This window comes from Tiliqua scincoides, chromosome 2 (assembly GCF_035046505.1).
Source record: "Tiliqua scincoides isolate rTilSci1 chromosome 2, rTilSci1.hap2, whole genome shotgun sequence".
NCBI lineage: Eukaryota > Metazoa > Chordata > Lepidosauria > Squamata > Scincidae > Tiliqua > Tiliqua scincoides.
Genome location: NC_089822.1, coordinates 195,688,448 through 195,710,265, shown reverse-complemented (window position 1 = coordinate 195,710,265; position 21,818 = coordinate 195,688,448). Strand labels below are relative to the sequence as shown.

Here is a 21,818-nt window from a genome sequence, read left to right as displayed (position 1 = left end):
AGTCCTATTATGTTCAATGGTTAGGATTGTAGCCTTAATATAATTAAATCTGCATATCAGCAAAACCTCAACCTGGCCATCAGACAATTAGTTAATTAAATGCAATTAAATTTGTATACCAGTAAAATTTCAGTCAGGTACTTTTGGGAAGACACTGAAGGAGTTATGGAAAAAATGCATTGTTTATTGAATTACAATTCAACAAAGAAGGCTCCTGATTTAAATAGAAAGTCTATTTTTAATGTTGTCTTTGAAACTCATTTTTGTGGTAACATTACCAGTGCCAAAATGGTATGGAAAAGAAGTAGTAGAAGAAGAGTGCCCTTCAGTCTCTGCAATTACAATTTGTTCTCTTCCATTCAAACTTGCTGTCAAGCTTAAACAGTTAAAACTTTCATCAGTGAATGTACCTATTATAATATTAGCCAAATTATAATTATTAGCCAAATTATTAGCCAAATATCAGCCTATTATAATATTAGGCCAAATGTTAATATAAAATTATTAACATTTTATACTAAATCAGTTGCCACAAACTTTCAAATTAGGAATCAATGCACACAAAGCAATGAAACAAATTAATGCATTAAGTGTGAAGAAAATCCTACCCATTGATCACAGCCCTGTGCAGAGGAGTAAATAGGCAGCACATTCTAATACTTCCAGGTTGTTCTATCTCCACTCTACAAAGTATGATATGCTTATGGAAACCAAATTCAATTTGTAGTATCATTTATAATAATCTAATCCCAAATGGCTAAGGTAAGAGAGACTGATGAACTTTCCATTTATTTTTCTGATGCTGCGGTTGGTCTTCCTAACAAGAACTGTAATGAGCACAAGAAACTGGATATCTCAGAATCAGCAATCAGACAATGACCTTTTAAAGCCCATTAGCATCAGAAATGTTACAGCTGTCCAAGTGTCTCTAAGGTCTTTGTTTCTTTACTGCCTGACCTCTCATGAGTAATTTGTCTAGCAGAAAACAAACAGATCAGAACCAGGGCATATGGAGAGAGCTTCTCTGCTAGCTGTGTAGCAATAATAATATGCATTTGTGCAACTATTTCCTCTTTTTGTCCTCAGTCTAGCACTGTTTTCTCCTGTCCTCAAAGCACACGTACAACATGCACCCATCCATAGGAATAAGTCAAGGGCAAATGTACCTCAGGGTGATATTTCTTTGGGAAAAAGAAAGCCTCAAACATGCATATGTGATTTCACAGAAATGCATCTCTCTGGGTTAAGAACATCAACACATGGTTGGCAACCTTCAGTCTCGAAAGACTATGGTATAAGCCTACAGCACCCAGTATTCCCAGGACCCAGTATTCCCACCCATCCAAGTACTAACCAGGCCTGACCCTGCTTAGCTTCTGAGATCAGGCATGTGCAGGGTAACAGTTGCTGCTTCACAGAAATGGACACAGGCATGACCTCCTTCCTACACACAATGGTGCAAACCACCCTGCTAGAATTCTGGGGTGGAATCCTGTAAATTTCTAGGACAGGCTCAATAGATTTTGACATGTATAGACTTCTTTCATTGCACCAGATTGCATTATGGTGTGTCTCAGGTCTCCAGGCTCTGCACACACCAATGACAAGTCAGGCACTGTAAAGCCAAGAGACTACCTCCATACTGTGGTGCTATCACCAGCTCTGTACAGATTGTGTTGTCCCTGCTCAGCTAATGTGGCTCCAGCACGCTTGGCAGGAGGAGGAAGTTCTAGAAAAAAAATCATGAATCTCATGGTTCTCAATCAGCTGGCACTAGAAAACCAAGCCACATTTTCTACATTTCCCTCCCAACCTGCAGAATCCTGAGTTTGTGATTCACCAGAGTCTGGCAAAATTCTGGGAAAACAGCTGCTGACCCTGGAGTGACTTCTCCTCATGGTGTGACTAGGCAGTAGTGTAGCTAGAGGGGGCACACTCTAGGTTTTGCAGGGCTCCTCCACATGCTGTGTAAGCTGCCCCTCCTTCTCACCCTCAGAGCCATTCCGGGCAGCAAGAGCAAAGTGGAGGTGTCTCCTCTGCTTTGCTCTTGCCATCGGGAATGGCTCCAAAGGTGAGGAGGAAGGGTAGCTTACATGGTGCATTGAGGAGCCCTGCAAAACTTAGTGCTGTGCTCCCCTATAGCCATGTGATTGTGACTAGATTCAGTAACCAGCACCTTTGCAAAAAGTCTTGGCATTCCATCCTGTTGAGCTGTTCCAACTTCAAGGCCTCTAACTCATCAGCAACAACATATGGTGTATATACTTAAATATGCAAATATTCCAAAATTTAAAAAAAAATCCAAAATCTGAAACATTTCTGATCTCATGCATTTCAGATAAGGGATACTCAACTTGTATTTCTCTCTTTGTTTCACATTAGGAATCACCAAGGACACAGTTCAGCATAAAGTATGCTTTAGGACTTTTCCTGTCCTGATTTGGATGATATCCAAACTATTATTTACAAAGATGGTATTTTGATGTATACCCAATCTTCTGCTTCTGGAATGGAGGTTATTATCTCATGCACAACTGAGACTATAAAACCCAACACAGATCATTGCAAACTGACCCATTTATTGCTTCTATTCCAAAATCTTAGCCATTCTATCTCCCTGGGCATGTGACACTTTTGGCGAATGCTTAAGGTGCCATTCTTAAAACCTTTAATAAAAGTAATTTTACCTAAAAGTTACAAATAGTAAGATAGTTTCACTGCTGCAGACTACACTGCTTTCTGAGTGGCTTCTTTAAACATTATTTTAGTTCTCCAGCACTTAATTTTTTCAGTATTTAATTTCTTTTCACCCATTCAAATTGTTGCCTCAAGGAACGCACAATAAAAAAGTCACTCTAAATCCAGTCTCAACCAACTTTATGAATTAAGCAGGCTTCTCCATGGAGTAAACGTTTGCGGTCTACATAAATTAAAATGATTATTATACTGGATTTTCTCTATCATGCCTCGGGCAGCTTAAACTATACTTAGAAAACTGGATGTATGATTTGGTTGTTATCGATTTGTTTGCAGCAGGGAAAAGAAACACAGCAACATGGAGGAAAAAAATGAAGAAAGTTTGCTGCGATTAGGAGGGCTGCTCTGCCCAAAAACAAATAAGTCCCATAGCATTTGTTAAGTTCCTCCTTGCAAAGATTGCATATTGAAAGAAAATTACTAACCTTGGAGATATATCACATCCTTGTTGCATGAAAGCTCCCAAGGAGAACCAGAGACTGTTAAATATCCCAAATTCATTTGTTTGGTCATTGGCTGGCTGGTCACGTCCTTCTTCCAGTTCCTCATTATGCCACTCGTAAGGGCTAAAGCGACTGACCAGAAAGAGGACCACACTTACTCCAATGTAGGCAAAGACAATGCACATCCAAATCTCATATGCTAAGGGATCCAGAAAGGAAAAGACCCCAGGCTTGGACTTTTGTGGTTTCTTAATCATGATAGATATGCCCAGGCTCATAAATGGTTTGGAAAAGTCTATTACTTCCTCTCGCACCAGGGTGATGGTTAATGGTGCAACAGCCACATCAGCTCTCTGAAAAGAAAAAGAGGTCAGTATTAGGTATGTTATGAAGGCTTGCAGTGCACCAGAACCAGAACATAACAGAATTTTGCTATAGACTCAGAATGTTCCTGTTATATAAACACTTGTTTTTCACTCTTTATTTTTTCTGGTTCCCCACCCCCCATCCATCACCACTGCTGATTGATCTGGACAGCTTGATTGTCCCCTAATTATTTTATAAAAATATATAAATATGTTTCTTTTCCAGTTACCAATAGTCCATCCTTTCCTAACAAGTCTAGTGGTATGATTCCTCAACTGATGCGTTAGTCAAGGACCTCTGACATCTCTGTTTTACAATTCCTCACTAAACGCTGCTGTTCAGAAATGACATGACGATAACAAGCCTAAAGACTGCACAAGCCGAAGAAGAGTCTCTTGCTGGCATTGTGCCTGGCCACTTATTTCTAGAAGAAGATGCTTTCCTACTAACAGATGACTGACACAATTTCAAGTTGACTGAAACTGATTCAACTAAAAGTGGTCATTTGCCGGCTTTACAGTACCATTAATAATACAACATGCTGACTAGCATAGGCTTAAATATTTCTCTTGTTTTGTCAGGGAATGAGAATCAGCCATGCAGCAACCAAACACAAATAGGAAGTGATTTGATGCAAAATCATCTGAAACCTCAAGTGCTCATCTTAGCTTGACCAATACACTTGGGCATGTTCTTGCATCATTCGCGATTACAGTTTTAAACTACTGGTTCATGGCTAGAGACTTACTCCATATACTAGCTCCCCGACCATGCCATTCCATAACTTAGTATCAGGATCTCGGGCTCCGTACTTCCCATCAGCAACAATCTGCAACCTGTATTGGTAGCCAACGTGCTTTGCAATCTCAGCAGCCAATTCTACGCAATATCCTTCATACCTCGCATTTCCGTCGAATTGCTCATTGTTCTTCTTCTGCATCACATAGGGGGCTTCCTGATAAGAAAGAGCACAGTTACAGGGCTATGTTTCAGCTTTCTGAAAGGGCTCAGCTTGCTGCATGATGTCAGAAGAGAATGAACATGCTCAGCACTTCACGCCAGAATTGTCTAGACAGAGATTGCACATAATATCTTCCAGCTGACTCATACAACTAGAGCAAGACACAATAAGGAACTGGCTAAGGAGGAAGGGATTTATGAGTTGTGAAATCACCACAGAAGTATAAAGTTCCATCCGCTTGAAAGTCATAGTTCTATTCATATAACACTATTTCAGGGTCAACCTGATGCACTGATTGAGATCCACTCAGACATCCTCAGTAAAATGCAAGGTATCTTACTCTTCTGCCCATGAAAGAAGGATAGAAACATCCTGCAGCTAGATCACTACAGCATATGATTTCCATCTCTTCCTGAATGGACACTAATATGGTGTCCATTCCTCTCCTATTCTTCCTTCTTACTCTCAGGTGCTTGAAATGGAAGTTGGCATTACAGTACAGGCCCAAGAGGCATATTGGTTCAGATGCCTAGGAACCTCAAACGCAATGGCTGCTCAACATTCCTTTCATCAGCCCAAACTGTTAAGGCGGATATTCCTGTTAATGACGCCATTATTTTATTTTTGAAACATAGATTATTACAAGACATCACTGGTGCTGAACCTAGCTGGCAGCTACATCATTCTAATCGTAGTCCCATCCAAGTCATAATTCATACGGTTTAAATCAGAACGTAAGACACAAATGTAGTTTTCACAATTGGCTAACCTAAAATGTTGTGCTTGATATCTGAGCAGTCCCAACATTTCTCAGATATGGAGAAATGTAACATGTGAACCAGGTCATTGCAGCAATTCCCATAATCAAATCTAGGGATGGCACTGAATTTTGCAACATCAACATTCCTATTCAGATAATAGCATTTTGCTCCTTCAAAATCTATTCTTAAGAATTCTGTCCAGAGTTTGGAGGAATTATAGTCCCCGAACAACAACAAAAATCAACACAGGAGCACATTGGCAGTTTGGATTAGTGGAAAGGAAACACAGGGACATGCTGTATGAGACCTATGGTATAGGGTTTCAGTTATATTTTCATGCTAGACCACATTTAAAATCTTGTCCTATCCCATGAGAGTTGTCCATCGTGAATTATAACAATATACGTTTACCTTAACACTCTTCATGGGTTGACATTTCTGATATTAGCCAGAAAATATTTGGAGCAGTATTTACTCATGGGTTACAGATCTCTTGACACGGTTGAACAGGGATCCAAACTCCCAGAGGAAATTATGCTGCTGAGTTTCTTCACCCTTCTAATTGGGCAAAAAAGAACCTTTTGTGTGTGGGGGGGGGGGGGGAAGAGGGATTCTGTATTTCACAGGGGAGAGGGTGCAACTGTTTCCATTTCTAGTGATTGTGTGCTGATAGTTCTTTTGCATTTTTATCATTTTGGAACAATCTTTTCATTCATTTTGCTTTATAAAACACTTCGTGAACGATTTTTGTTGAAAAGTAATAAATAATCCTAATAGATACTGGGAGACATCTGGCAGCTGAGAATAACTTCCATCCTTTTTGCAAGCTATCCACATTTCCTCCTTGCCCCTAACATTAAGGGAAAGGAAAAAAAGTAGAGAAAATAGGTAGTTTCCTCTAAATCACAATGATTTGGGGAAAACTTTTGAATTTGGGGCAAGGAGTCTTGGAAAGATGATTACATCAGTTGTTCCAGCTTAGAACTTCCACATCCATCCTTCTGAATTTCCCCTTCTTTGACCTGGAGAAGGATGAGCACTGTAGCCAAGTTCCTTCAAGTCCCTGTGTGAGAATACAGGGAGATTTGAGGTGTGTGCCTGTGCATGCGTGTGAGATTTGGAGTGAGTATGTGAGATCTGGGATATGGGCATGTCTGTGTGTCAGAGGGGTGTGTGTGAGAGGGATGCGTGCATGCATGCTGGGCTGTTGAGAAAGTAGAAGAGAGATCTGGGGTTAATTATTTCATTTATTGACTATAGTGACCTCACCTTGGTGTCATGTCATGATAAAGAGACAGTAGAAGAAACTGTTTAGAAAAAAGCACAGGGATTACCAATGGGGTGAATGAAATTGTCTCCTCACACAAGGTGGCCATGCAGGATCAATACTAGGGGAACAAGAATTGTTTATTTCTCTGATCAAAGATGACCAAGGATGTGATTTTCAAAGCCACTCATGGAGATAGGAAGCACTACCTACCTTGGTGTTAGGGACCCTACCCAGCATAGATAGAAATGTGAGAGAGGAAGCTATGGAGCTCAAATATGGTGGAAAATGAAAGGATGGAATATTGAGAAACTGAGGGAAATCTGCACACAGTGGTGTTTGTGCACAAACGCACACGTTCAATAAGTTAAATTGAAAGCAATCCATTGGCTTTTTAATACAAAAAACTGAACCTTAAACAAAAAAAAAGAAGCAATTTTGAGAAAAGTACATGAAATGGGAATTGTACAAAAGTTTGGTTTGTGATCTTTTTTTTAAACTTTATAACAGTTTCTCATCAAAATCATGAACAATGCAGATGCCCTCCACAGCATGTGTCTGTTGGGGGTGTACTTTGCACATCAAGGACATCAACGGCAGCTGATCTCATCCCTCATGGATGGTGGGGTGAAGATCATCTGGGAGAAACAAACAAGTGTAATGTTACAGACATACTGGTCATCAAAACACACTGCTGTGATGTTCTCAACCCAACTTATTTTGATTCTAGTTAAAATCACTGGGTTCACACTATGCATCATTTATTGAAAGGAACACTACATAAAACAACTAAGGCTACAATCCTAACCACACTTTCCTGAGAGTAAGCTCCACTGAACAAAATAGGACTTACTTCTGAGTAGACCTGGTTAGGATTGTGTCCTAAGACATGCAACTATAGCACATCACAACCAATCCCATCTCTGCTACTGCTTCTCTCACATGTCATAGGCTAGTTGAAATACATTAAAAAGGGGAGGACAGCAATTTCATACATCTGCTGTATGCATATATGCCTGGACTCATGCATTGTGTGCATCACTTATTATCCCTTATGCTTGGGAGGAAGTGCATACTCCAATTCTTTTACCATGTGTATCAGACTATGTACTGATGGATTTATGAACAGTGACTGTTCACTGCTGTTATTCTGTCTGCAAGTCTTTGATTGTAACCATATTTACTGCCATTGCTACTGTAGACTGCTGGTAGACCAAAAGTACACATTTTTTTAAAAAAATTCCCGGAATGACAAGGAAGGTTTCAAGTCATCTTGAAGAGCAAGAGCAGGGGTTGAAAACAGAGCTTGGAAAGAAAGAAAGAAAGAAAGAAAGAAAGAAAGAAAGAAAGAAAGAAAGAAAGAAAGAAAGAAAGAAAGAAAGAAAGAAAGAAAGAAAGAAAGAAAGAAAGAAAGAAAGGGAACCTACTTGTCTTGTTTTTTGTTCCCCTGGGGTAAGTCATGCTACTGGTGCTCTTTTGCCAGCCATATAAGAGAATTTTTGGAATCAGCTGATTCTCAACACACCTTGAATCAAGACATCCACCTAACTCTATCAGAGCACCTAATATTATGACTCCAAGGCACAAGTCTGCTGGGTGCCATTTAAGGTTAAGCAGGTTCAGGGCCATGTCATCCATGAGACCAAGAGAGGCGGTTGCTTCAGGTTGTGAACTGGTGGGGGAGTGAGGTGCCACCACCCTTGGTGCAGCAGGGGCTGTTCACCCGGTGTACCAAGTCAGAAGGGGGTGCCACATGAGCCAAGATGGTGGTGGTGGGAAAAGCAACAGCACTAATGCAGCAGTATCAGCCACCTCCGCTTCCTCCTGATTCAGCGGCTTTGCAATTGGGCTGCTGTCCCTTGCTCAAAGGGAGCCTTCAAAGGAATGGGGGGCAGCAGACTGATTGCTAAGCCACTGCTTCCTCCTCCTCCAGGAGAACTCAGAAATGATGTCATGATGTGATGGCATGATTTCTACACCCTCGGAGCCGTTGCCTCTAGCAATCCCACTGCCAACACCTACTTCCTCTGTGAATGCTGCTCCCTCTACTCCTTTTCCCATGCTCAGTGGAAGATGGGAAAGGAGGGGAAGAGGAAGCATAGAAGAGAGTAGTGGGCCACTCTCCTCACACTCCATTCTATTCAAATCCAGTCGTTGCATAAGAAGGAGCAGCAGTGGTGGCCTGTCACAACTGTTGGTGCAACTAGATAAGAGGGTAGCTTTTAGTACCCTGCCTCAGACATGAGGAGATCTTGGGTCTCCATGAGGGAGTTGCTCACCTAAATATTTATCCTATTATCTATGGACAATGGGGTCCTTCACTTGGACATCCAATATCTTTCTCCATCCCTTGGGCTGGTGCTCTGGGCCCATAAAAAAGGCATAACAACAAAAGCATGCAAATAGACAGTCACCACATTTCATGGCATCCCACCTATCCATCACACCACCATTCATTCTCTATGTCTACTGAACATGAGCATACTCTCTTCCCATTTTGAGCATCTCAAGATCCTGTTGCTACAGCTGAAGATGGTGTTGCCCTCTCTTGCAACTGAAAAGAAATCTGAGACTTACTAGCTTAAAAAAATGTATACTAGTCATCATCCAATACCTTACTTCTGAATCCTACCTCAAAATTTATACCTTCCACATTATGTAATGCAACACAAGTGACTTCTTAACTCCTCTCCACATTCACCACCATCCACACCAAATCATATCTCAAATGCACTACCTCTGAGCCCTTTAAAGGCACAGCCATATAAACCTGCAACTGCCCTTGTACCTTCAGCTGTGCTCCTCAACACCCTAATCTCATAGTCATTGACTTCCAAGTGTCTTCCCTTCCCAATACATCTGCAGCATCACAAAAAAAAAAAAAAAAACACACCAAAAACATATATACTTACTGATGGATAACAGGTGCAGCGCAGAGAGAATGCAGTATATTTTTCCCTACTTACATTCATTCAGTATCCAGGACTGTAATGTTGAATGATGTAACCCTCAAGAAAGTCCTATGGTGTGATGAGGAGCTGCTAAAATCGCTGCTGAATCTGCTGTTGTATGCTCGTCCGCCATCAAGAATAAGGTAACATGTTTACACGCCCGATCAGATATAGTTAGATTATAATGCCCAGAATACAATATAAGTTCTAGTGAGATGTATACATGTGAGATACCATCCAATGGAACGACTAGGAATGATGCATGGCATTCCAGTACATAATCATCTAATTTATATTCCAGGTCAGAATTTACATTGAAACAGAACTATGATCTTTAAGATTCACAACAGAACTTTTACCAGTCAGTTAAATCATGGGAGTTGCTGCTACCATAGCCATGATTACCCAGTTCACCAGTTGCATTGTCCATGAAAATGCATACCTGGAGAAAGTTGGAAGTGCTTGCATGTAGACCAAGACATCATGTGAATCTACCATGCTGGTCTACAGCAATGAATACTGTATACAGGATATACAGTATTTCTTTAAGGAATACTTGCCAGCTGGGAATAGCTGAGAATCACAATCATTACATAAAAGAGAGTTATCTTTTTTCTATTTTAATCTCCTGGTTTTGAACAAGTTTCATGTCACTCCTGTCAGATCTTCACTTGACATCTCAAGGATTTCTCAGCTATCCTAGAAAAGTACAGTACCATAAATCACACACATTGTCCTAGTTTTGAAGATTTTCTTATACTTAAACCAAACTTTTATTCCTATGATGTCAGCCTATGGTCTCTTGCCTCTGGATCAATGGAGAACAAATATTTGTATTCTTTATCAGTTTTTTTTAAATGTCTGAAGATCATTATTGTATACTTTTCAAAGCCTATGGCATCTACTCTGCCTGTCAATTGAGTCCTTCCCAATTGCTCTATTCCTTTAAAAAATTTGCAATCCACTCTAGGTACATTACTCTAGATAAGGACTGACTGCTGTCAAAAAGAATGACAAATGACACAGAAAGATTTTACATTTAGTCATTTTTTCTTCACGCTATCTCCTTTCTAGTACACTTTCACTTTGCTAAATTCCATGTGTCTGAATTCTGTAAGATGCACAGGAACAAGACCAGAAAAGGTAACTATATTTGTAAAGTGCTTCACTGAATAAAAACAACCCTTATCAAACAGGGTGTCTTCTTTATCAGATGTTCTCTTTCAATAGCTTACAGCCCAATCCTAAGTTTTATGACAATGGAACAGAGGTTCTGCTGCTGTAAACAGCTATACGGTGGTGTGCTGTGTGCCCACTGGCACCCATTTTGAATCTGCCACAACCAACTACCCAAGGGAGAGCAGGTAAGCTAGAGTGAGGGTGGGAGAGGAATGGGTGAGTATTAGGGTAAGGAGAGGATGGGTGGGAGGGACAGCAACTTGCACAGGTATCCTAGCCTGTTCCTTCCCCTATTCCCTTTCTTACTCTCCTCAGACCTATGCCAGCAAAATGGCTGGCAAGGAGACCCAAGGGGGGGGGGGAACTAGAAGAGACCTGCAGATGCAGCATGCACTCCATTGGTGCAGCTGTGTTGGTGGGCGTGGGTGGGTGGACTGTTAATGTTAATTTCTGAGTACTCATCACACACACCAGTTTCATTTTAATCACATGAAGTCTTAAAGCGCCCTTAGTTAAAATACTGCATTTGGCTGCTGTTAACTTAAAAGTATTTGAGGAAATCAAAGGTGTCTCAAAATGAAAGAGGATACATAGTTGAGGAAGGGTAGTTCAGGAAGCGTTATTGACGTTGTCACACTTACTAGAATAGTTGTAACTATATAAGTCCTATTCTGGAGATTTGTAGTTTCGTTTGCACCTTGTTGATCTATGGCCGTTGGGACAAGTTTTTCATCTTCATTCCAATAACCAATCTAGTAGTAATAAAGAGATTTTGGACTTAATGCATACCGTTAACATAAAAGTACTCTCCAAAGTGTCCCAGAATTAACAGCAGTAAAGGCAAGCACAGCACATTGCAAGAAATAATGTTTTCACCACATTCACATTTTAACAGACAACTTACGTATTTAGGCAAAAAAGACAATCATGCAACACATACACTGGCGTCATTACACTGATGGAAAGTTAAATGAACCCTTGAGTTCACTGATACTGCAGAGTTCCTGACCTTCATAACTATGTATTCATACATGAATGCTTATGGTGGAATATAAAAAAAAAAAACTTGCAACACAATCCTATACATGTTTACTCAGAAATAAGTCTTGCTGTATGCAGTGGGGCCTACTCCCAGGTATGCGTGTATAGCACTGCTTCCCAAACTCCTACAAGGGAGTTGGGAGCACCATAAGTGTGTATGGCAGCAATGTGATCCCCAGAATAGGGGGAAGGGTTGTGTTTTTTTTAAACTTAGCTAAGGGATTGCTGGCCTCTGGGGGTGAGGGGAGCCCCACAAATGCCTGTGCAGGACTTCAAAATGGTTCTTTAAAAATGTGATCAAAAACGCTTCCTGGGGACCGCAATGCTGCCTTTCCCCCCCTCCCCACCTCTTAAAGGAGCAGGGACAAGTGCTTCCTTGGCTGGTGGGTCGCGACCCACCAATTTGGGAACCACTGGTGTATAGGATTGTAGTAAGATGTGAATACATTTTCGTTGTAACCCACTTTCCAACAAGCACCTGTTCCCAAAATCTCACTGATTCACACTGTTTAAGGATGTATTGCATTTATATACATACAGTATAAGCCTAACAACAAAAGCTACATTCTGAAAAAATGGCCTCAAGAACAAGCTTCAGTGCCCAGACTATTCCCTTCTGCTTTCAAATACACAGTAAGCCTTTACCTTTCTGATCCCATCATGTTTCATTTCAATCACATGGAGTGTGTAATTGGTCCGATGTCCTTTCTCATTAAACTGGACATTACCAGTCAGCCCTTCAAAGCGCACCTTAAAAATACAGCAATCAGTGAAAGGATTGCAACGAACTTTCAGTATTTTACTTCCAAAGACATCAGATCACATGTGTATGCATCAAGATGTTCCTACACTCAATCTGGAAGTGTGGAGAAGATAATGGGCCAGACCAGAAGATATATGCACAATCACATGAGGAAGAGAGTGCACAGCTGTTGTCCCCCACAAATACTCTGCAATTTCCACATAATTAAAGGGAATACAATGTCCAAACCACAATTAAAATACTACAGGCATGGTTCTACTACAGGTTCCCTTCCATAATGCTCTCATTATGAGCGGATAGCCTCATCTCCGGAGAGTCTATGCTCCCCACACCTCCGGAGGGTCTTCTGAGCCCAACAGAGGTCATGTGCACTTGCCCAAGGTCTCTGCTGGGTTCAGAATGACAATTAGAGTAAAAAAAAAACTCCCATTAAAAAAAATACAAAAAACAGAAGTGATGTTTTAAATGTCTTATAAGGCATTAGGAGGCCTGGGGAAGCCCTCAGTGGCTGAGCCCTCAGAGTAGAGCTCCCCTTGCCAGCGGAGGGGCCACAGTGGGGGTGATGTGGGGGCCCCGAGGACCCGATCTATGGATAAATGATTTATTTATCAGATTATCAAACACACAATTTTATCAAACACACACAAATTGATGTGTTTGACCCTTTAGTTTTTTTTTCTTTTTTTAAACAAATAGTGTGTGCGGTTGAGGGAAACGTATACAAAATAAAGAGAAGGGGGTTTAGGGACTGCTATCATGGTTCCTAGCCTGACTGCACATCCCCTGCATGCTATTTCTAGTTGTTGTTTTTAAGGTGGTTTTTCAGTCGAAAATAGGAAATGGCTTTCGATTGCTTTTTCCCCTGTTACAGAGGGTTGGGGAGCCCTGCAAAGCCATCCTCCCCCACCCCCCCAGCAGCAGTGCGATTCTGGAGATCGCGATGCTGCCATAGCCCCTCCCCTGCACACACAATGCTCCCAACTCTCTTGTAGGAGTTTGGAAAGCACTGCAATACCGTATTTTATTTTTACTCTAAATAGCATGTAGGAGGTGCAAGTCGGAATGATGGTGGGAGTTTAACAGCCCAATCCTGAGCTGCCTACTGCCCAAGGCTGCAGCAGCAATGAAATGGCTGCCGCTTCATTCTATGAACATCAAGCAGCCATGGGTAGCTCCTGGTGCCTCCTCAGGGGAAGGGTACATTCATACCCTTTCACTGAATAAGGGAAGCAGCCCAGCAATGGGGCTACTCGACTCTGCGCCAGCTATTTAGCCGGCACAGAGTCAAGCAGCCCCGTGTCGGGTTGGGAGGCTCGACATGGGGCTACAGATCTGGTGGAGCATGAAATTCAAGCATTTAAGTTGATGAAATCAAAAAGATGTTTCCAAGTTGCAGTCAAAAAAATGTCTTGCTTATTTCCCAAGAACATTGTGGGGACTTTATATTTCCTTTCCCCCTCATGAGGCAAGATGGGAGAATTAAGTGATGGGATAGGTCAGTTCAATTGAAGGAAGGAGCCATCACAGCTATTAGGGCTTTTTCATTTTTCTACTAAGCCAGTGACAGCCCAATCCTGAGCTGCCCAGGGTGATGAGGCTCAGCGGCACCGAGAAGGGCTGCTGCTGGATCTTGCGCTTCCCAAGCTACTGCGGGAGGCGCCTCGTCCCCTTCTCCCGGGTAAGGGAAGCAGCCCCACAATGGGGCTACTCGCTTTACCGCCAACCCAAAGGTCAGCGGTAAGGTAAAGGTACTCATGTAGGGCGTACAGCCCTACGCAAGTGCCCTGGGTCCTGTGGAGCTGAGCTCCGTGGACCTGCCTCGCTCCCACCCCTGGCACGCCTCGAGCCCACCCCCTCCCCACGTCACACCTCTGCGTCACGCCTCCTCCCCGCCCTCTCTCCGCCCCCCGCCGGCCTCCCCACCTCTGTCCCTGCCCCCGCCTACCATTCCGAAGCTCGGCGGTCTGGGAGACTGCCGAGCTGCGGAAGCTGGGCGACTGCCCCGCGCTAGCCCAGCACTGGCCAGGTGGGCTAACACCGGTGGGAGCCTGGCGATCAGGTTGGCAAACGTGCCTTATAGCACGTTTGTGACAGTGCTCAGCGGCACAGCGCCGTGCCCCCGGGCACAGGATTGGGCCCTGAGTTGTGTTTTAAGGAAGAAAACCCCTCCCATCTATACATGAGCACAGCCTGAGATTACCTAGTCACCTTTTCTGGAGCAGGTAGGAACTGTTGCTTTCTAGCTGAGATACAGTTGAAGGGTTTTTCTCACTTACTTCAGGTTGTTTAATGGGTGTGGTGTGTTTTCTAGCTAGTTGGTCATAACTGGAGCATATAGTACAAGAGAGGGATTACTAATAAGGTTTTGGTGTGTACCTGAAGGAAAACAGATTGGTCAAAGAGGGCCCTGGATCAATCTCCAGAGGCTCCTTGGCTGAGGTACACTGACTGGAACCTCCTTGAGCAATGACTACAAAGTCAATCTCAAAGACTTCTCAGCTGGGGGGGGGGGAGGAATTGATGCAATTCAGAGTTTCCTTGATGCTTTCTAAGGGTTGACATGGATAAACTGGGATTGTCAGTAGAGGATTTACATGTCAGGAGGAAATCCTGGGGGAAAAGACAGTTGCTTGCTATCTCCTCTGAGGTAGGAATCCACAGTAACTGATGATGAAGTGTGAGGAGAGTGAGGACCTCCTGCAGTTACTGATGTTTCACTTTTTTAAAATTGCAGCTTGTTTTAAATTAATTCCTTGTCTAATGACTTAATGGGGGTATTCTAGGCAATGACTGTATGAATCCACTTTTAAAGAGGTAATCAGTAGTTTTCTTGGACAAATACATAATGATTGCTTAGTAGGAAAGAAAAGCTTGGATCCCACATTATGGTTTGGTGTCTTTCTGACCTGTTGTAGTGCTCTCTGAATGTCAATTCCTTGTCCCCAAGGAACAGCTGGATTTGCCAAGCAATCCCCAGCATTCCCACGACGGGAGATGTCGATTCGCTGTTTCCTGAGACTCTGGAAAGCTTCTGCCATTACCCGAACACCATCGTATGTAAGAGCAGATGTGTACTAGAAAAGAGATAAGAGATGTGTGCTGGCCATTAGGGTTGATCCTGGAAACATATGGTCTTCCTCCCAAAACAGGACCTTCAATCTAGGCATTAAAACATAGCAATCTAACAGCAATTTTTGTTAGTATCAGTATAAAATCAACTTTTAACAGAGGAATCACCAGGGAGCACTTTGTAATTCCAGAAATAAATGGATTTACTCTTAATCATCTGAACCTTTGTGTTGTGATCTGACACAAGCAGCAGCCCTCATAAGAAATTATATCCTTGGGAGCATACAGCTGTCCATGCCCCCAGCATGGAAACACTCTCTAGATGTCCCTGGATTCATAATCGTGGAGAGAAACTCTCCCTTCATTCAGCGCTTGCCTCTGCAGACAAGCTCTGAAGAAGGGTGGCCAGGCGCACAGCAAGTATGTGGGTGCTGGGGAAATGGTCAGAAGCAACCATCCACTCTGCCTATCCCTCCTGGGGTCAGTCAATGCAAAGAGAGGACTCTGAAAAGGGTTGCAGTTATGTGTGTCAAGACTTGTTTTAGCTTTGTGCCATTCTTAGAGTTAGCTGAATGCCCACTTTGGAGATTGTCTTTTCACTTTTCTTATCTGTTTTAGATGCCATAGTGTTCACTTTTCTTGGACTTCCTTGTTCAACAAAATATATGATATATACGGAAGGATTCCAGGGGGATCAATAATAAGCAACAAGCTACCATGGTGATAATAAACAAATATACCAAGCAGCCAAAGAACTGCTAGTCTTTGTGATATTAGCTAATGCAGTTATATAGAAAGAGATCAGAGCAAACAAAAAAGGTATTCTGCTATTATGTAAGAGTTGTACAATTAAAGGCGCAATCCTAACCTCTTATGTCAGTGCTTGCCACCACTGACATAAGAGCAATGCAGCTCTAAGGTAAGGGAACAAACATTCCTTTACTTCGAGGAGGCCTCCGGGAGTGACACCCAACTGCAGGATGCAGCACATGTCCCATTGGCACCGCTATGCCAGTGCTGGAAAGTAGTGACATAAGGAGTTAGGATTGTGCCCTAAGATGTATTTACAACACAATTAAGAATAAGTGGGTGATAAATATTTTTAAATTAAAAAAGACACAAAGCTACTAGCCCCTGGAGTTACTTGCCCACTACGATCAGAACCAAGTAGGTTTCCCTGTCAATGCTACTACAAGATTGGTCAGATAACATGAGATTAAGGATGTGGAGAAGGATATAGTGGAACCCCCTGCTACCTGGAAAAAGAGGCACCTTTAAGTGATGTGTTTCTTATATTTATCAATGGAACAATGTCCGTCCCTACTCATCCCAAAATAATACAGTACTGTATGTCAGAAGAGGTTTATCTATCTATCTATCTATCTATCTATCTATCTATCTATCTATCTATCTATCTATCTATCTATCTATATATATATATATATATATATATATATATATATATATATATAAACACAGTATACCAGGCAATGTGCTACAGAGAACTGATACCTTGTATAATATCAATACTCAGAAACTTGAATATTGCATCATACCCTGATGAAGAGCTCTGCTTGAAAATTGTTGGTTTTTAGGGGTTTTTTGTTTTTAAAGTTTACAGTTTGGACATATGCTTATTATTGATAGAACTATAAATCAGTTCTCCAAATTGATGTATAAAGCTTGTTTCAGTGCATAATTCATTTTCAAAAATCATTGTTCTAGCTGATTAACTTAACATACAAAATTATTTTAGGGCTTAAATTCTAAGCACACTTACTTGGAAGTAAAACCCACTGAAATCATCCTTCCAAATAAACATGGGTAGGATCAGACTGTAGGGGTAAAACTAGACAATGAGCATATTGCAAGATTAGGGTCTGTAGGCTTGATTTTTCTAATGTAAACAACATGCATGGAGAGATTGATCTAGACCAGGGGTGTCCAAAGTTTATGGCAGGAGGGTCACATCATCTCTCTGACACTGTGTTGGGGGCCGGGGGGAAAAAGAATTAATTTACATTTAAAATTTGAACACATTTACATAAGTATACATAAATGACTATATTAAAGATGAACTTATATGAATGAATGAAGGTCTTGCAATAGCTCAAGGTCTATAAAAGGCCTTACACAAAGCAAGGCTGACCTTTCCTTTGCTGCTGCTACTGCATCACAGATGTAAAACAGCAAGCAGTGGATGAAGCCCTCATCCCACAGCTCACGTGAGAGGTCAAACAGTCGCCCTTACGCTGAGAGCAGTTGCGTCAGGCCAGTGTGGGCTCCAACAAATCTCCAGAGGGCCAGAGGCTCATTGGAGACTGGGGTCTCCCTGAGGGCCACATTGAGAGGGCGTGAGGGCCACATGTGGCCCCAGGGCCGGGGTTTGGGCACCCCTGATCTAGACTGATATGGTAGGAAAAGTTCCATTCAGTGTCCACTTCCATGGTCAATATTTGTGCTATGGGAAGAGCTTAGTCTCAAGGGACCTTTTCTCTGGGGCAAATGGCAGCTGTGGGGGTCTTCAATCTGGAATGGGAACTGTGGCAGGGTAAGGGGTTAAGGCTCTGTTCCTAGATGCTAAACTCTGGTCCAGTCTGGACTTCCACAAGTGCTTTTTACATTAGGAAAATCAAACATGTAGGCCCTAATCACACAATAGGTGCATTATCTTCTCTGGCACCCAAAATGGAATATTACTTTAAGAAACAAGCTGGAATGTCTGAGGAAAAACACTCAGAGTGTTTAAGATCAATGACCATGTTTTTAAATAACAGAGTGGGCTTGATTCACAAATTTAAGCATAAATCTCCACAATATTGACTGACAGCCCAATCGCATGAGTTCTGACTGCCGGCACGGCAACTGTAGTGCTGGCGCCGGGTGTTTTGAAAGTACCATAAAGCACTTTTAGACACAAGTAAGTGGCACCAGCAGAAAAGCTGTGCCTGGGCACTGCATCCCACCTGAAAGCCACTGGAGAAGGTAAGGTTTGCGCCAGGCAGGAGAGGGAGGGTAGTAGAAAGGCTGTCTGGAGGTAAGGAGTGGTGTTTCTGGGTGGGGTGAGGGTGGAGCAAGGGGCAGACTGGGTCTGGGAGGGGGGTGGCAGAGCAGGACTCCACTGCATCCTATCACTGCCCCAGGCCAACCAGCTAAATAACTGGCACTGATCTGAGTAGCACCATTGAGCAGGCCAGGGCTCTTCACGGGATAAGGGAATAAATGTTCCCTTGTCCCCGAGGAGACCATCCACCTGCTCAGCTGCAGCACTGGATACAACACGGGAATGGTGGCCCCACTGCACCCACGCTGCACAGAATTGAACTGCCCATCTTTTCAACGATTGTACACCTGTGTGTGGCAGGTTGAGATCTAAGCTACAAGTTAGGACACACATATTATCAACCTATTTCCTGTGCTGTGCTATACAGTATTTTGTCCTTAGACAGGCAAAAGCAACAGAGGTTGCAAACTGAAGCTTTTTATCTCAATCCACTGTTATAGCAGTTGCTTACACATTTTCTGAGGGTACATGAGCTCCTTCCAAGACTAGAAAAGAAAATGTTGTATTTGTCAACTTAACCTAGTCTGAGCAAAGTGACTGGAATCTGGCATAAAAACTGAGCTTCTGCTTCCTACAGAATGTGTTGCAAGAGAATGGCAGTGATGCCACCTCAAACAAATGGTTTTCAGTACCACTTGCCTTTGGCCTCTTCCAGTCAACGCGAGGTTGTTCTCTGGCATCATTGTTCTTCCACTGTTGCATGATCCTGGCTGGGATGCTGTCTGTGTAATTCACCAACTGGAATCCAGTGACATTTGCTCCACTTTCCTTAAATTTCACTAGGTCAATATCCATGAAGCCCTAAAGAGAAGCAAAATGAAGAGTTTAGTCCAACAAGTACCACCAGATGTGTATACTGTATTATTATAACTACAGAAGGCAGTTCATTGGCTATTGTGACTTTGTAACACTGCAGCATGACACAAGTGTTGCTGTGTGATGCAGTGAACAAAGGCAGTGATGAGACTCACTGTGCAGATTTATCCATCCCCATATGTTCAGCCTGGTGCTATGAGGATAGTCATTCGAAATAATGACACAGTACAGTAGGAGCAGCTTCTGTAGCCAGAGATGCTCCCATCAGCTGTAAAAGCAGTTTCCATGAGGAAGCCCAGGTCTTTGCAATCAGCCTCAGAGAGGGAGAAAAAGATTGCAGATCTCTGTTGCCACTCCCCAACAATTGCCTGGCAAATTTGCAAGGGATTTAGCAAAGTGGTTCCCAACCTTTTCAGCACTGGGTATGGAACCGATGTAATTTTATGAGACTTAAAAAAAAAAAATCTAGAAATTATTTATTTATTTTTTTCCAAGTAATAATAACCCCCCAAAAGATGCTCAAACATTTATTTCCCTAAATTTACATGTGCTTGCAAACTGCAGGAGCTAAGCTCTTTGCCGGGCAATTAGCAGCTATATTATTTTTGAATAGCCTCAGGGCTTAAGGCAATTAGTTAGCAGATCTTTCCATCACCGTATGGGACCCACCCAAAATTGGGTCATGACCCACCAGTTCATCTGTTTCCCTAAATAATTTAACAGTCAAGGGCTATTTGCATATTGCAATGAATGCATACAGGTATACACACATCTTTTCATGTGAATGGCTGCACACGTATTCACTTCAGAAGTTAGCACGGGAAGTGGAATCCTTGAAAGCGTATGGTACTACTCTAGATACACAGAATGTAATGTATGAGACTGATGACAGTCTCGGGTTTTCTGAATGGTTCAGATGCACTAATGAATTACAGAACCAAAACCCCACCCTCAGCTTTCTCCTTCAGCAAGGTTGACTCTACTATATTTCAATCCTCTACTGCCAAAAGAGAATGCCATATCGGGAAGATGACTTGAATTTCAATGTGAAAAAAGAAAATGGGCCCATTAGCCAGAGTACATTTTCATTAGGGCTGCTTGAATAATGGAAAAATGTATTCCTAGAGAATGATTCAATGGGGAAAGTGTCAAAATTTGCAAGGAGTATTAGTCACGAGAAGATGCTCATCCAGCTCTAACTCTCATGCACTCAATCAAGTGTCAATAGAGGGATAATACAGTCTCTGATCAAGGTCCATGGAACAAATAAAACTGATGGAACAATTGACCTTTCAGTTGACCAAGAAGGAAATATTCATACTCAGCTGTCAAGGAACAGAGTAGACCTGTAAAAGACTAAGACAAGGTACTGTACTTCTAGAATGTGCAAGTTACCTGCCCTTTTGAAGCTGCTTGGCAGAGATGAATGACATCCAGTTTATTACATACTGTATTTCACCTTTCCCATCATAGGAACATTTACATGGCAAGATAAATATAAGTCTGTCAACTCATTAACATGTCGAGGAAATTCTATTATTTTTAAAGTTACTGGACATATTGTAACCTTGAACTCTCAAATTGAACGCGTATGCTAATAACACATGAGACAACATGTCCGCATTATGAATTCGCCACAATATATTGATTTAATACATACATATTTCTCATATACATACTTATATAGCTGCAGGTCTTAACACTACTGTTGCTCTCCCCCTTTATAGTGTAGGTTCCTGCCTTGGAGAAGACAGTCAGCTACTGCCTATTCTCATTTGCAAGCATTCCTACCCTGACTCTTTGCTGTAGATCAGGGGCCTCCAAGCTCTGGCCCCTGGTGCACCAGCATAATTAGCTCACGCGTGATGGTGGCAAAACCTTAACATTCCACCCCATAGCCTCCTTTCTTCATGCCCGATCTTTGTAGTGTCTTGCGCCAGGTAGTCACTTCCACTGCACATTGCCCCAGAAGGCTCTATGCCCCGATTTCCCGGGGGGAGTGGCTGCCCGGCACAAGGCTCTGTAAAGATCAGGTGCAAAGAAAGGAGGCTGCAGGGCGGAACAGTGAGACAACGCGGTCACTGCGTCTGAGTTAATTATGCTGGCACACTGGATCCAGCCTGCAGGGCCGGAGTTTGGAGGCCACTGCTATAGATCATCTGCTGACCATCCAAGCTTCTCTGCGTTAACCTCTGAAAAGGACTGAGGAAGTTCTGGACTGCAGTTCTCTGCAAACAGCATTTGACATTGATTTTGCAAACCATGCTAGCATTCCTGACCTAAGCAGCCTCTGAAGTTCTGACCCACTTGATCAACCCACTTTTGCCAGGGGTAGCACCAGCACCTGTTCTTAAATCTTGTCCCATACTATACTTCCCAG

At 42.4% G+C, this 21,818-nt stretch overlaps 1 protein-coding gene across 4 annotated transcripts in view; it reads right to left on the bottom strand.

Moving 5' to 3' along the window:
* The window catches only part of GRIA1 (glutamate ionotropic receptor AMPA type subunit 1), a 232,930-nt gene that overhangs the window by 59,419 nt on the left and 151,693 nt on the right, over positions 1 to 21,818 (bottom strand). For 3 of the 4 annotated variants that reach the window (XM_066615103.1, XM_066615102.1, XM_066615106.1), the window contains 6 exons: positions 19,262 to 19,423; positions 15,396 to 15,563; positions 12,372 to 12,476; positions 11,327 to 11,437; positions 4,315 to 4,521; positions 3,183 to 3,553 (listed from right to left, as the gene is read on the bottom strand). In XM_066615103.1, coding sequence (XP_066471200.1) covers positions 3,183 to 3,553; positions 4,315 to 4,521; positions 11,327 to 11,437; positions 12,372 to 12,476; positions 15,396 to 15,563; positions 19,262 to 19,423 — 1,124 coding nt within the window. The remainder of the gene's footprint in view (positions 1 to 3,182; positions 3,554 to 4,314; positions 4,522 to 11,326; positions 11,438 to 12,371; positions 12,477 to 15,395; positions 15,564 to 19,261; positions 19,424 to 21,818) is intronic. The other variant, XM_066615104.1, reaches the window with a different exon arrangement.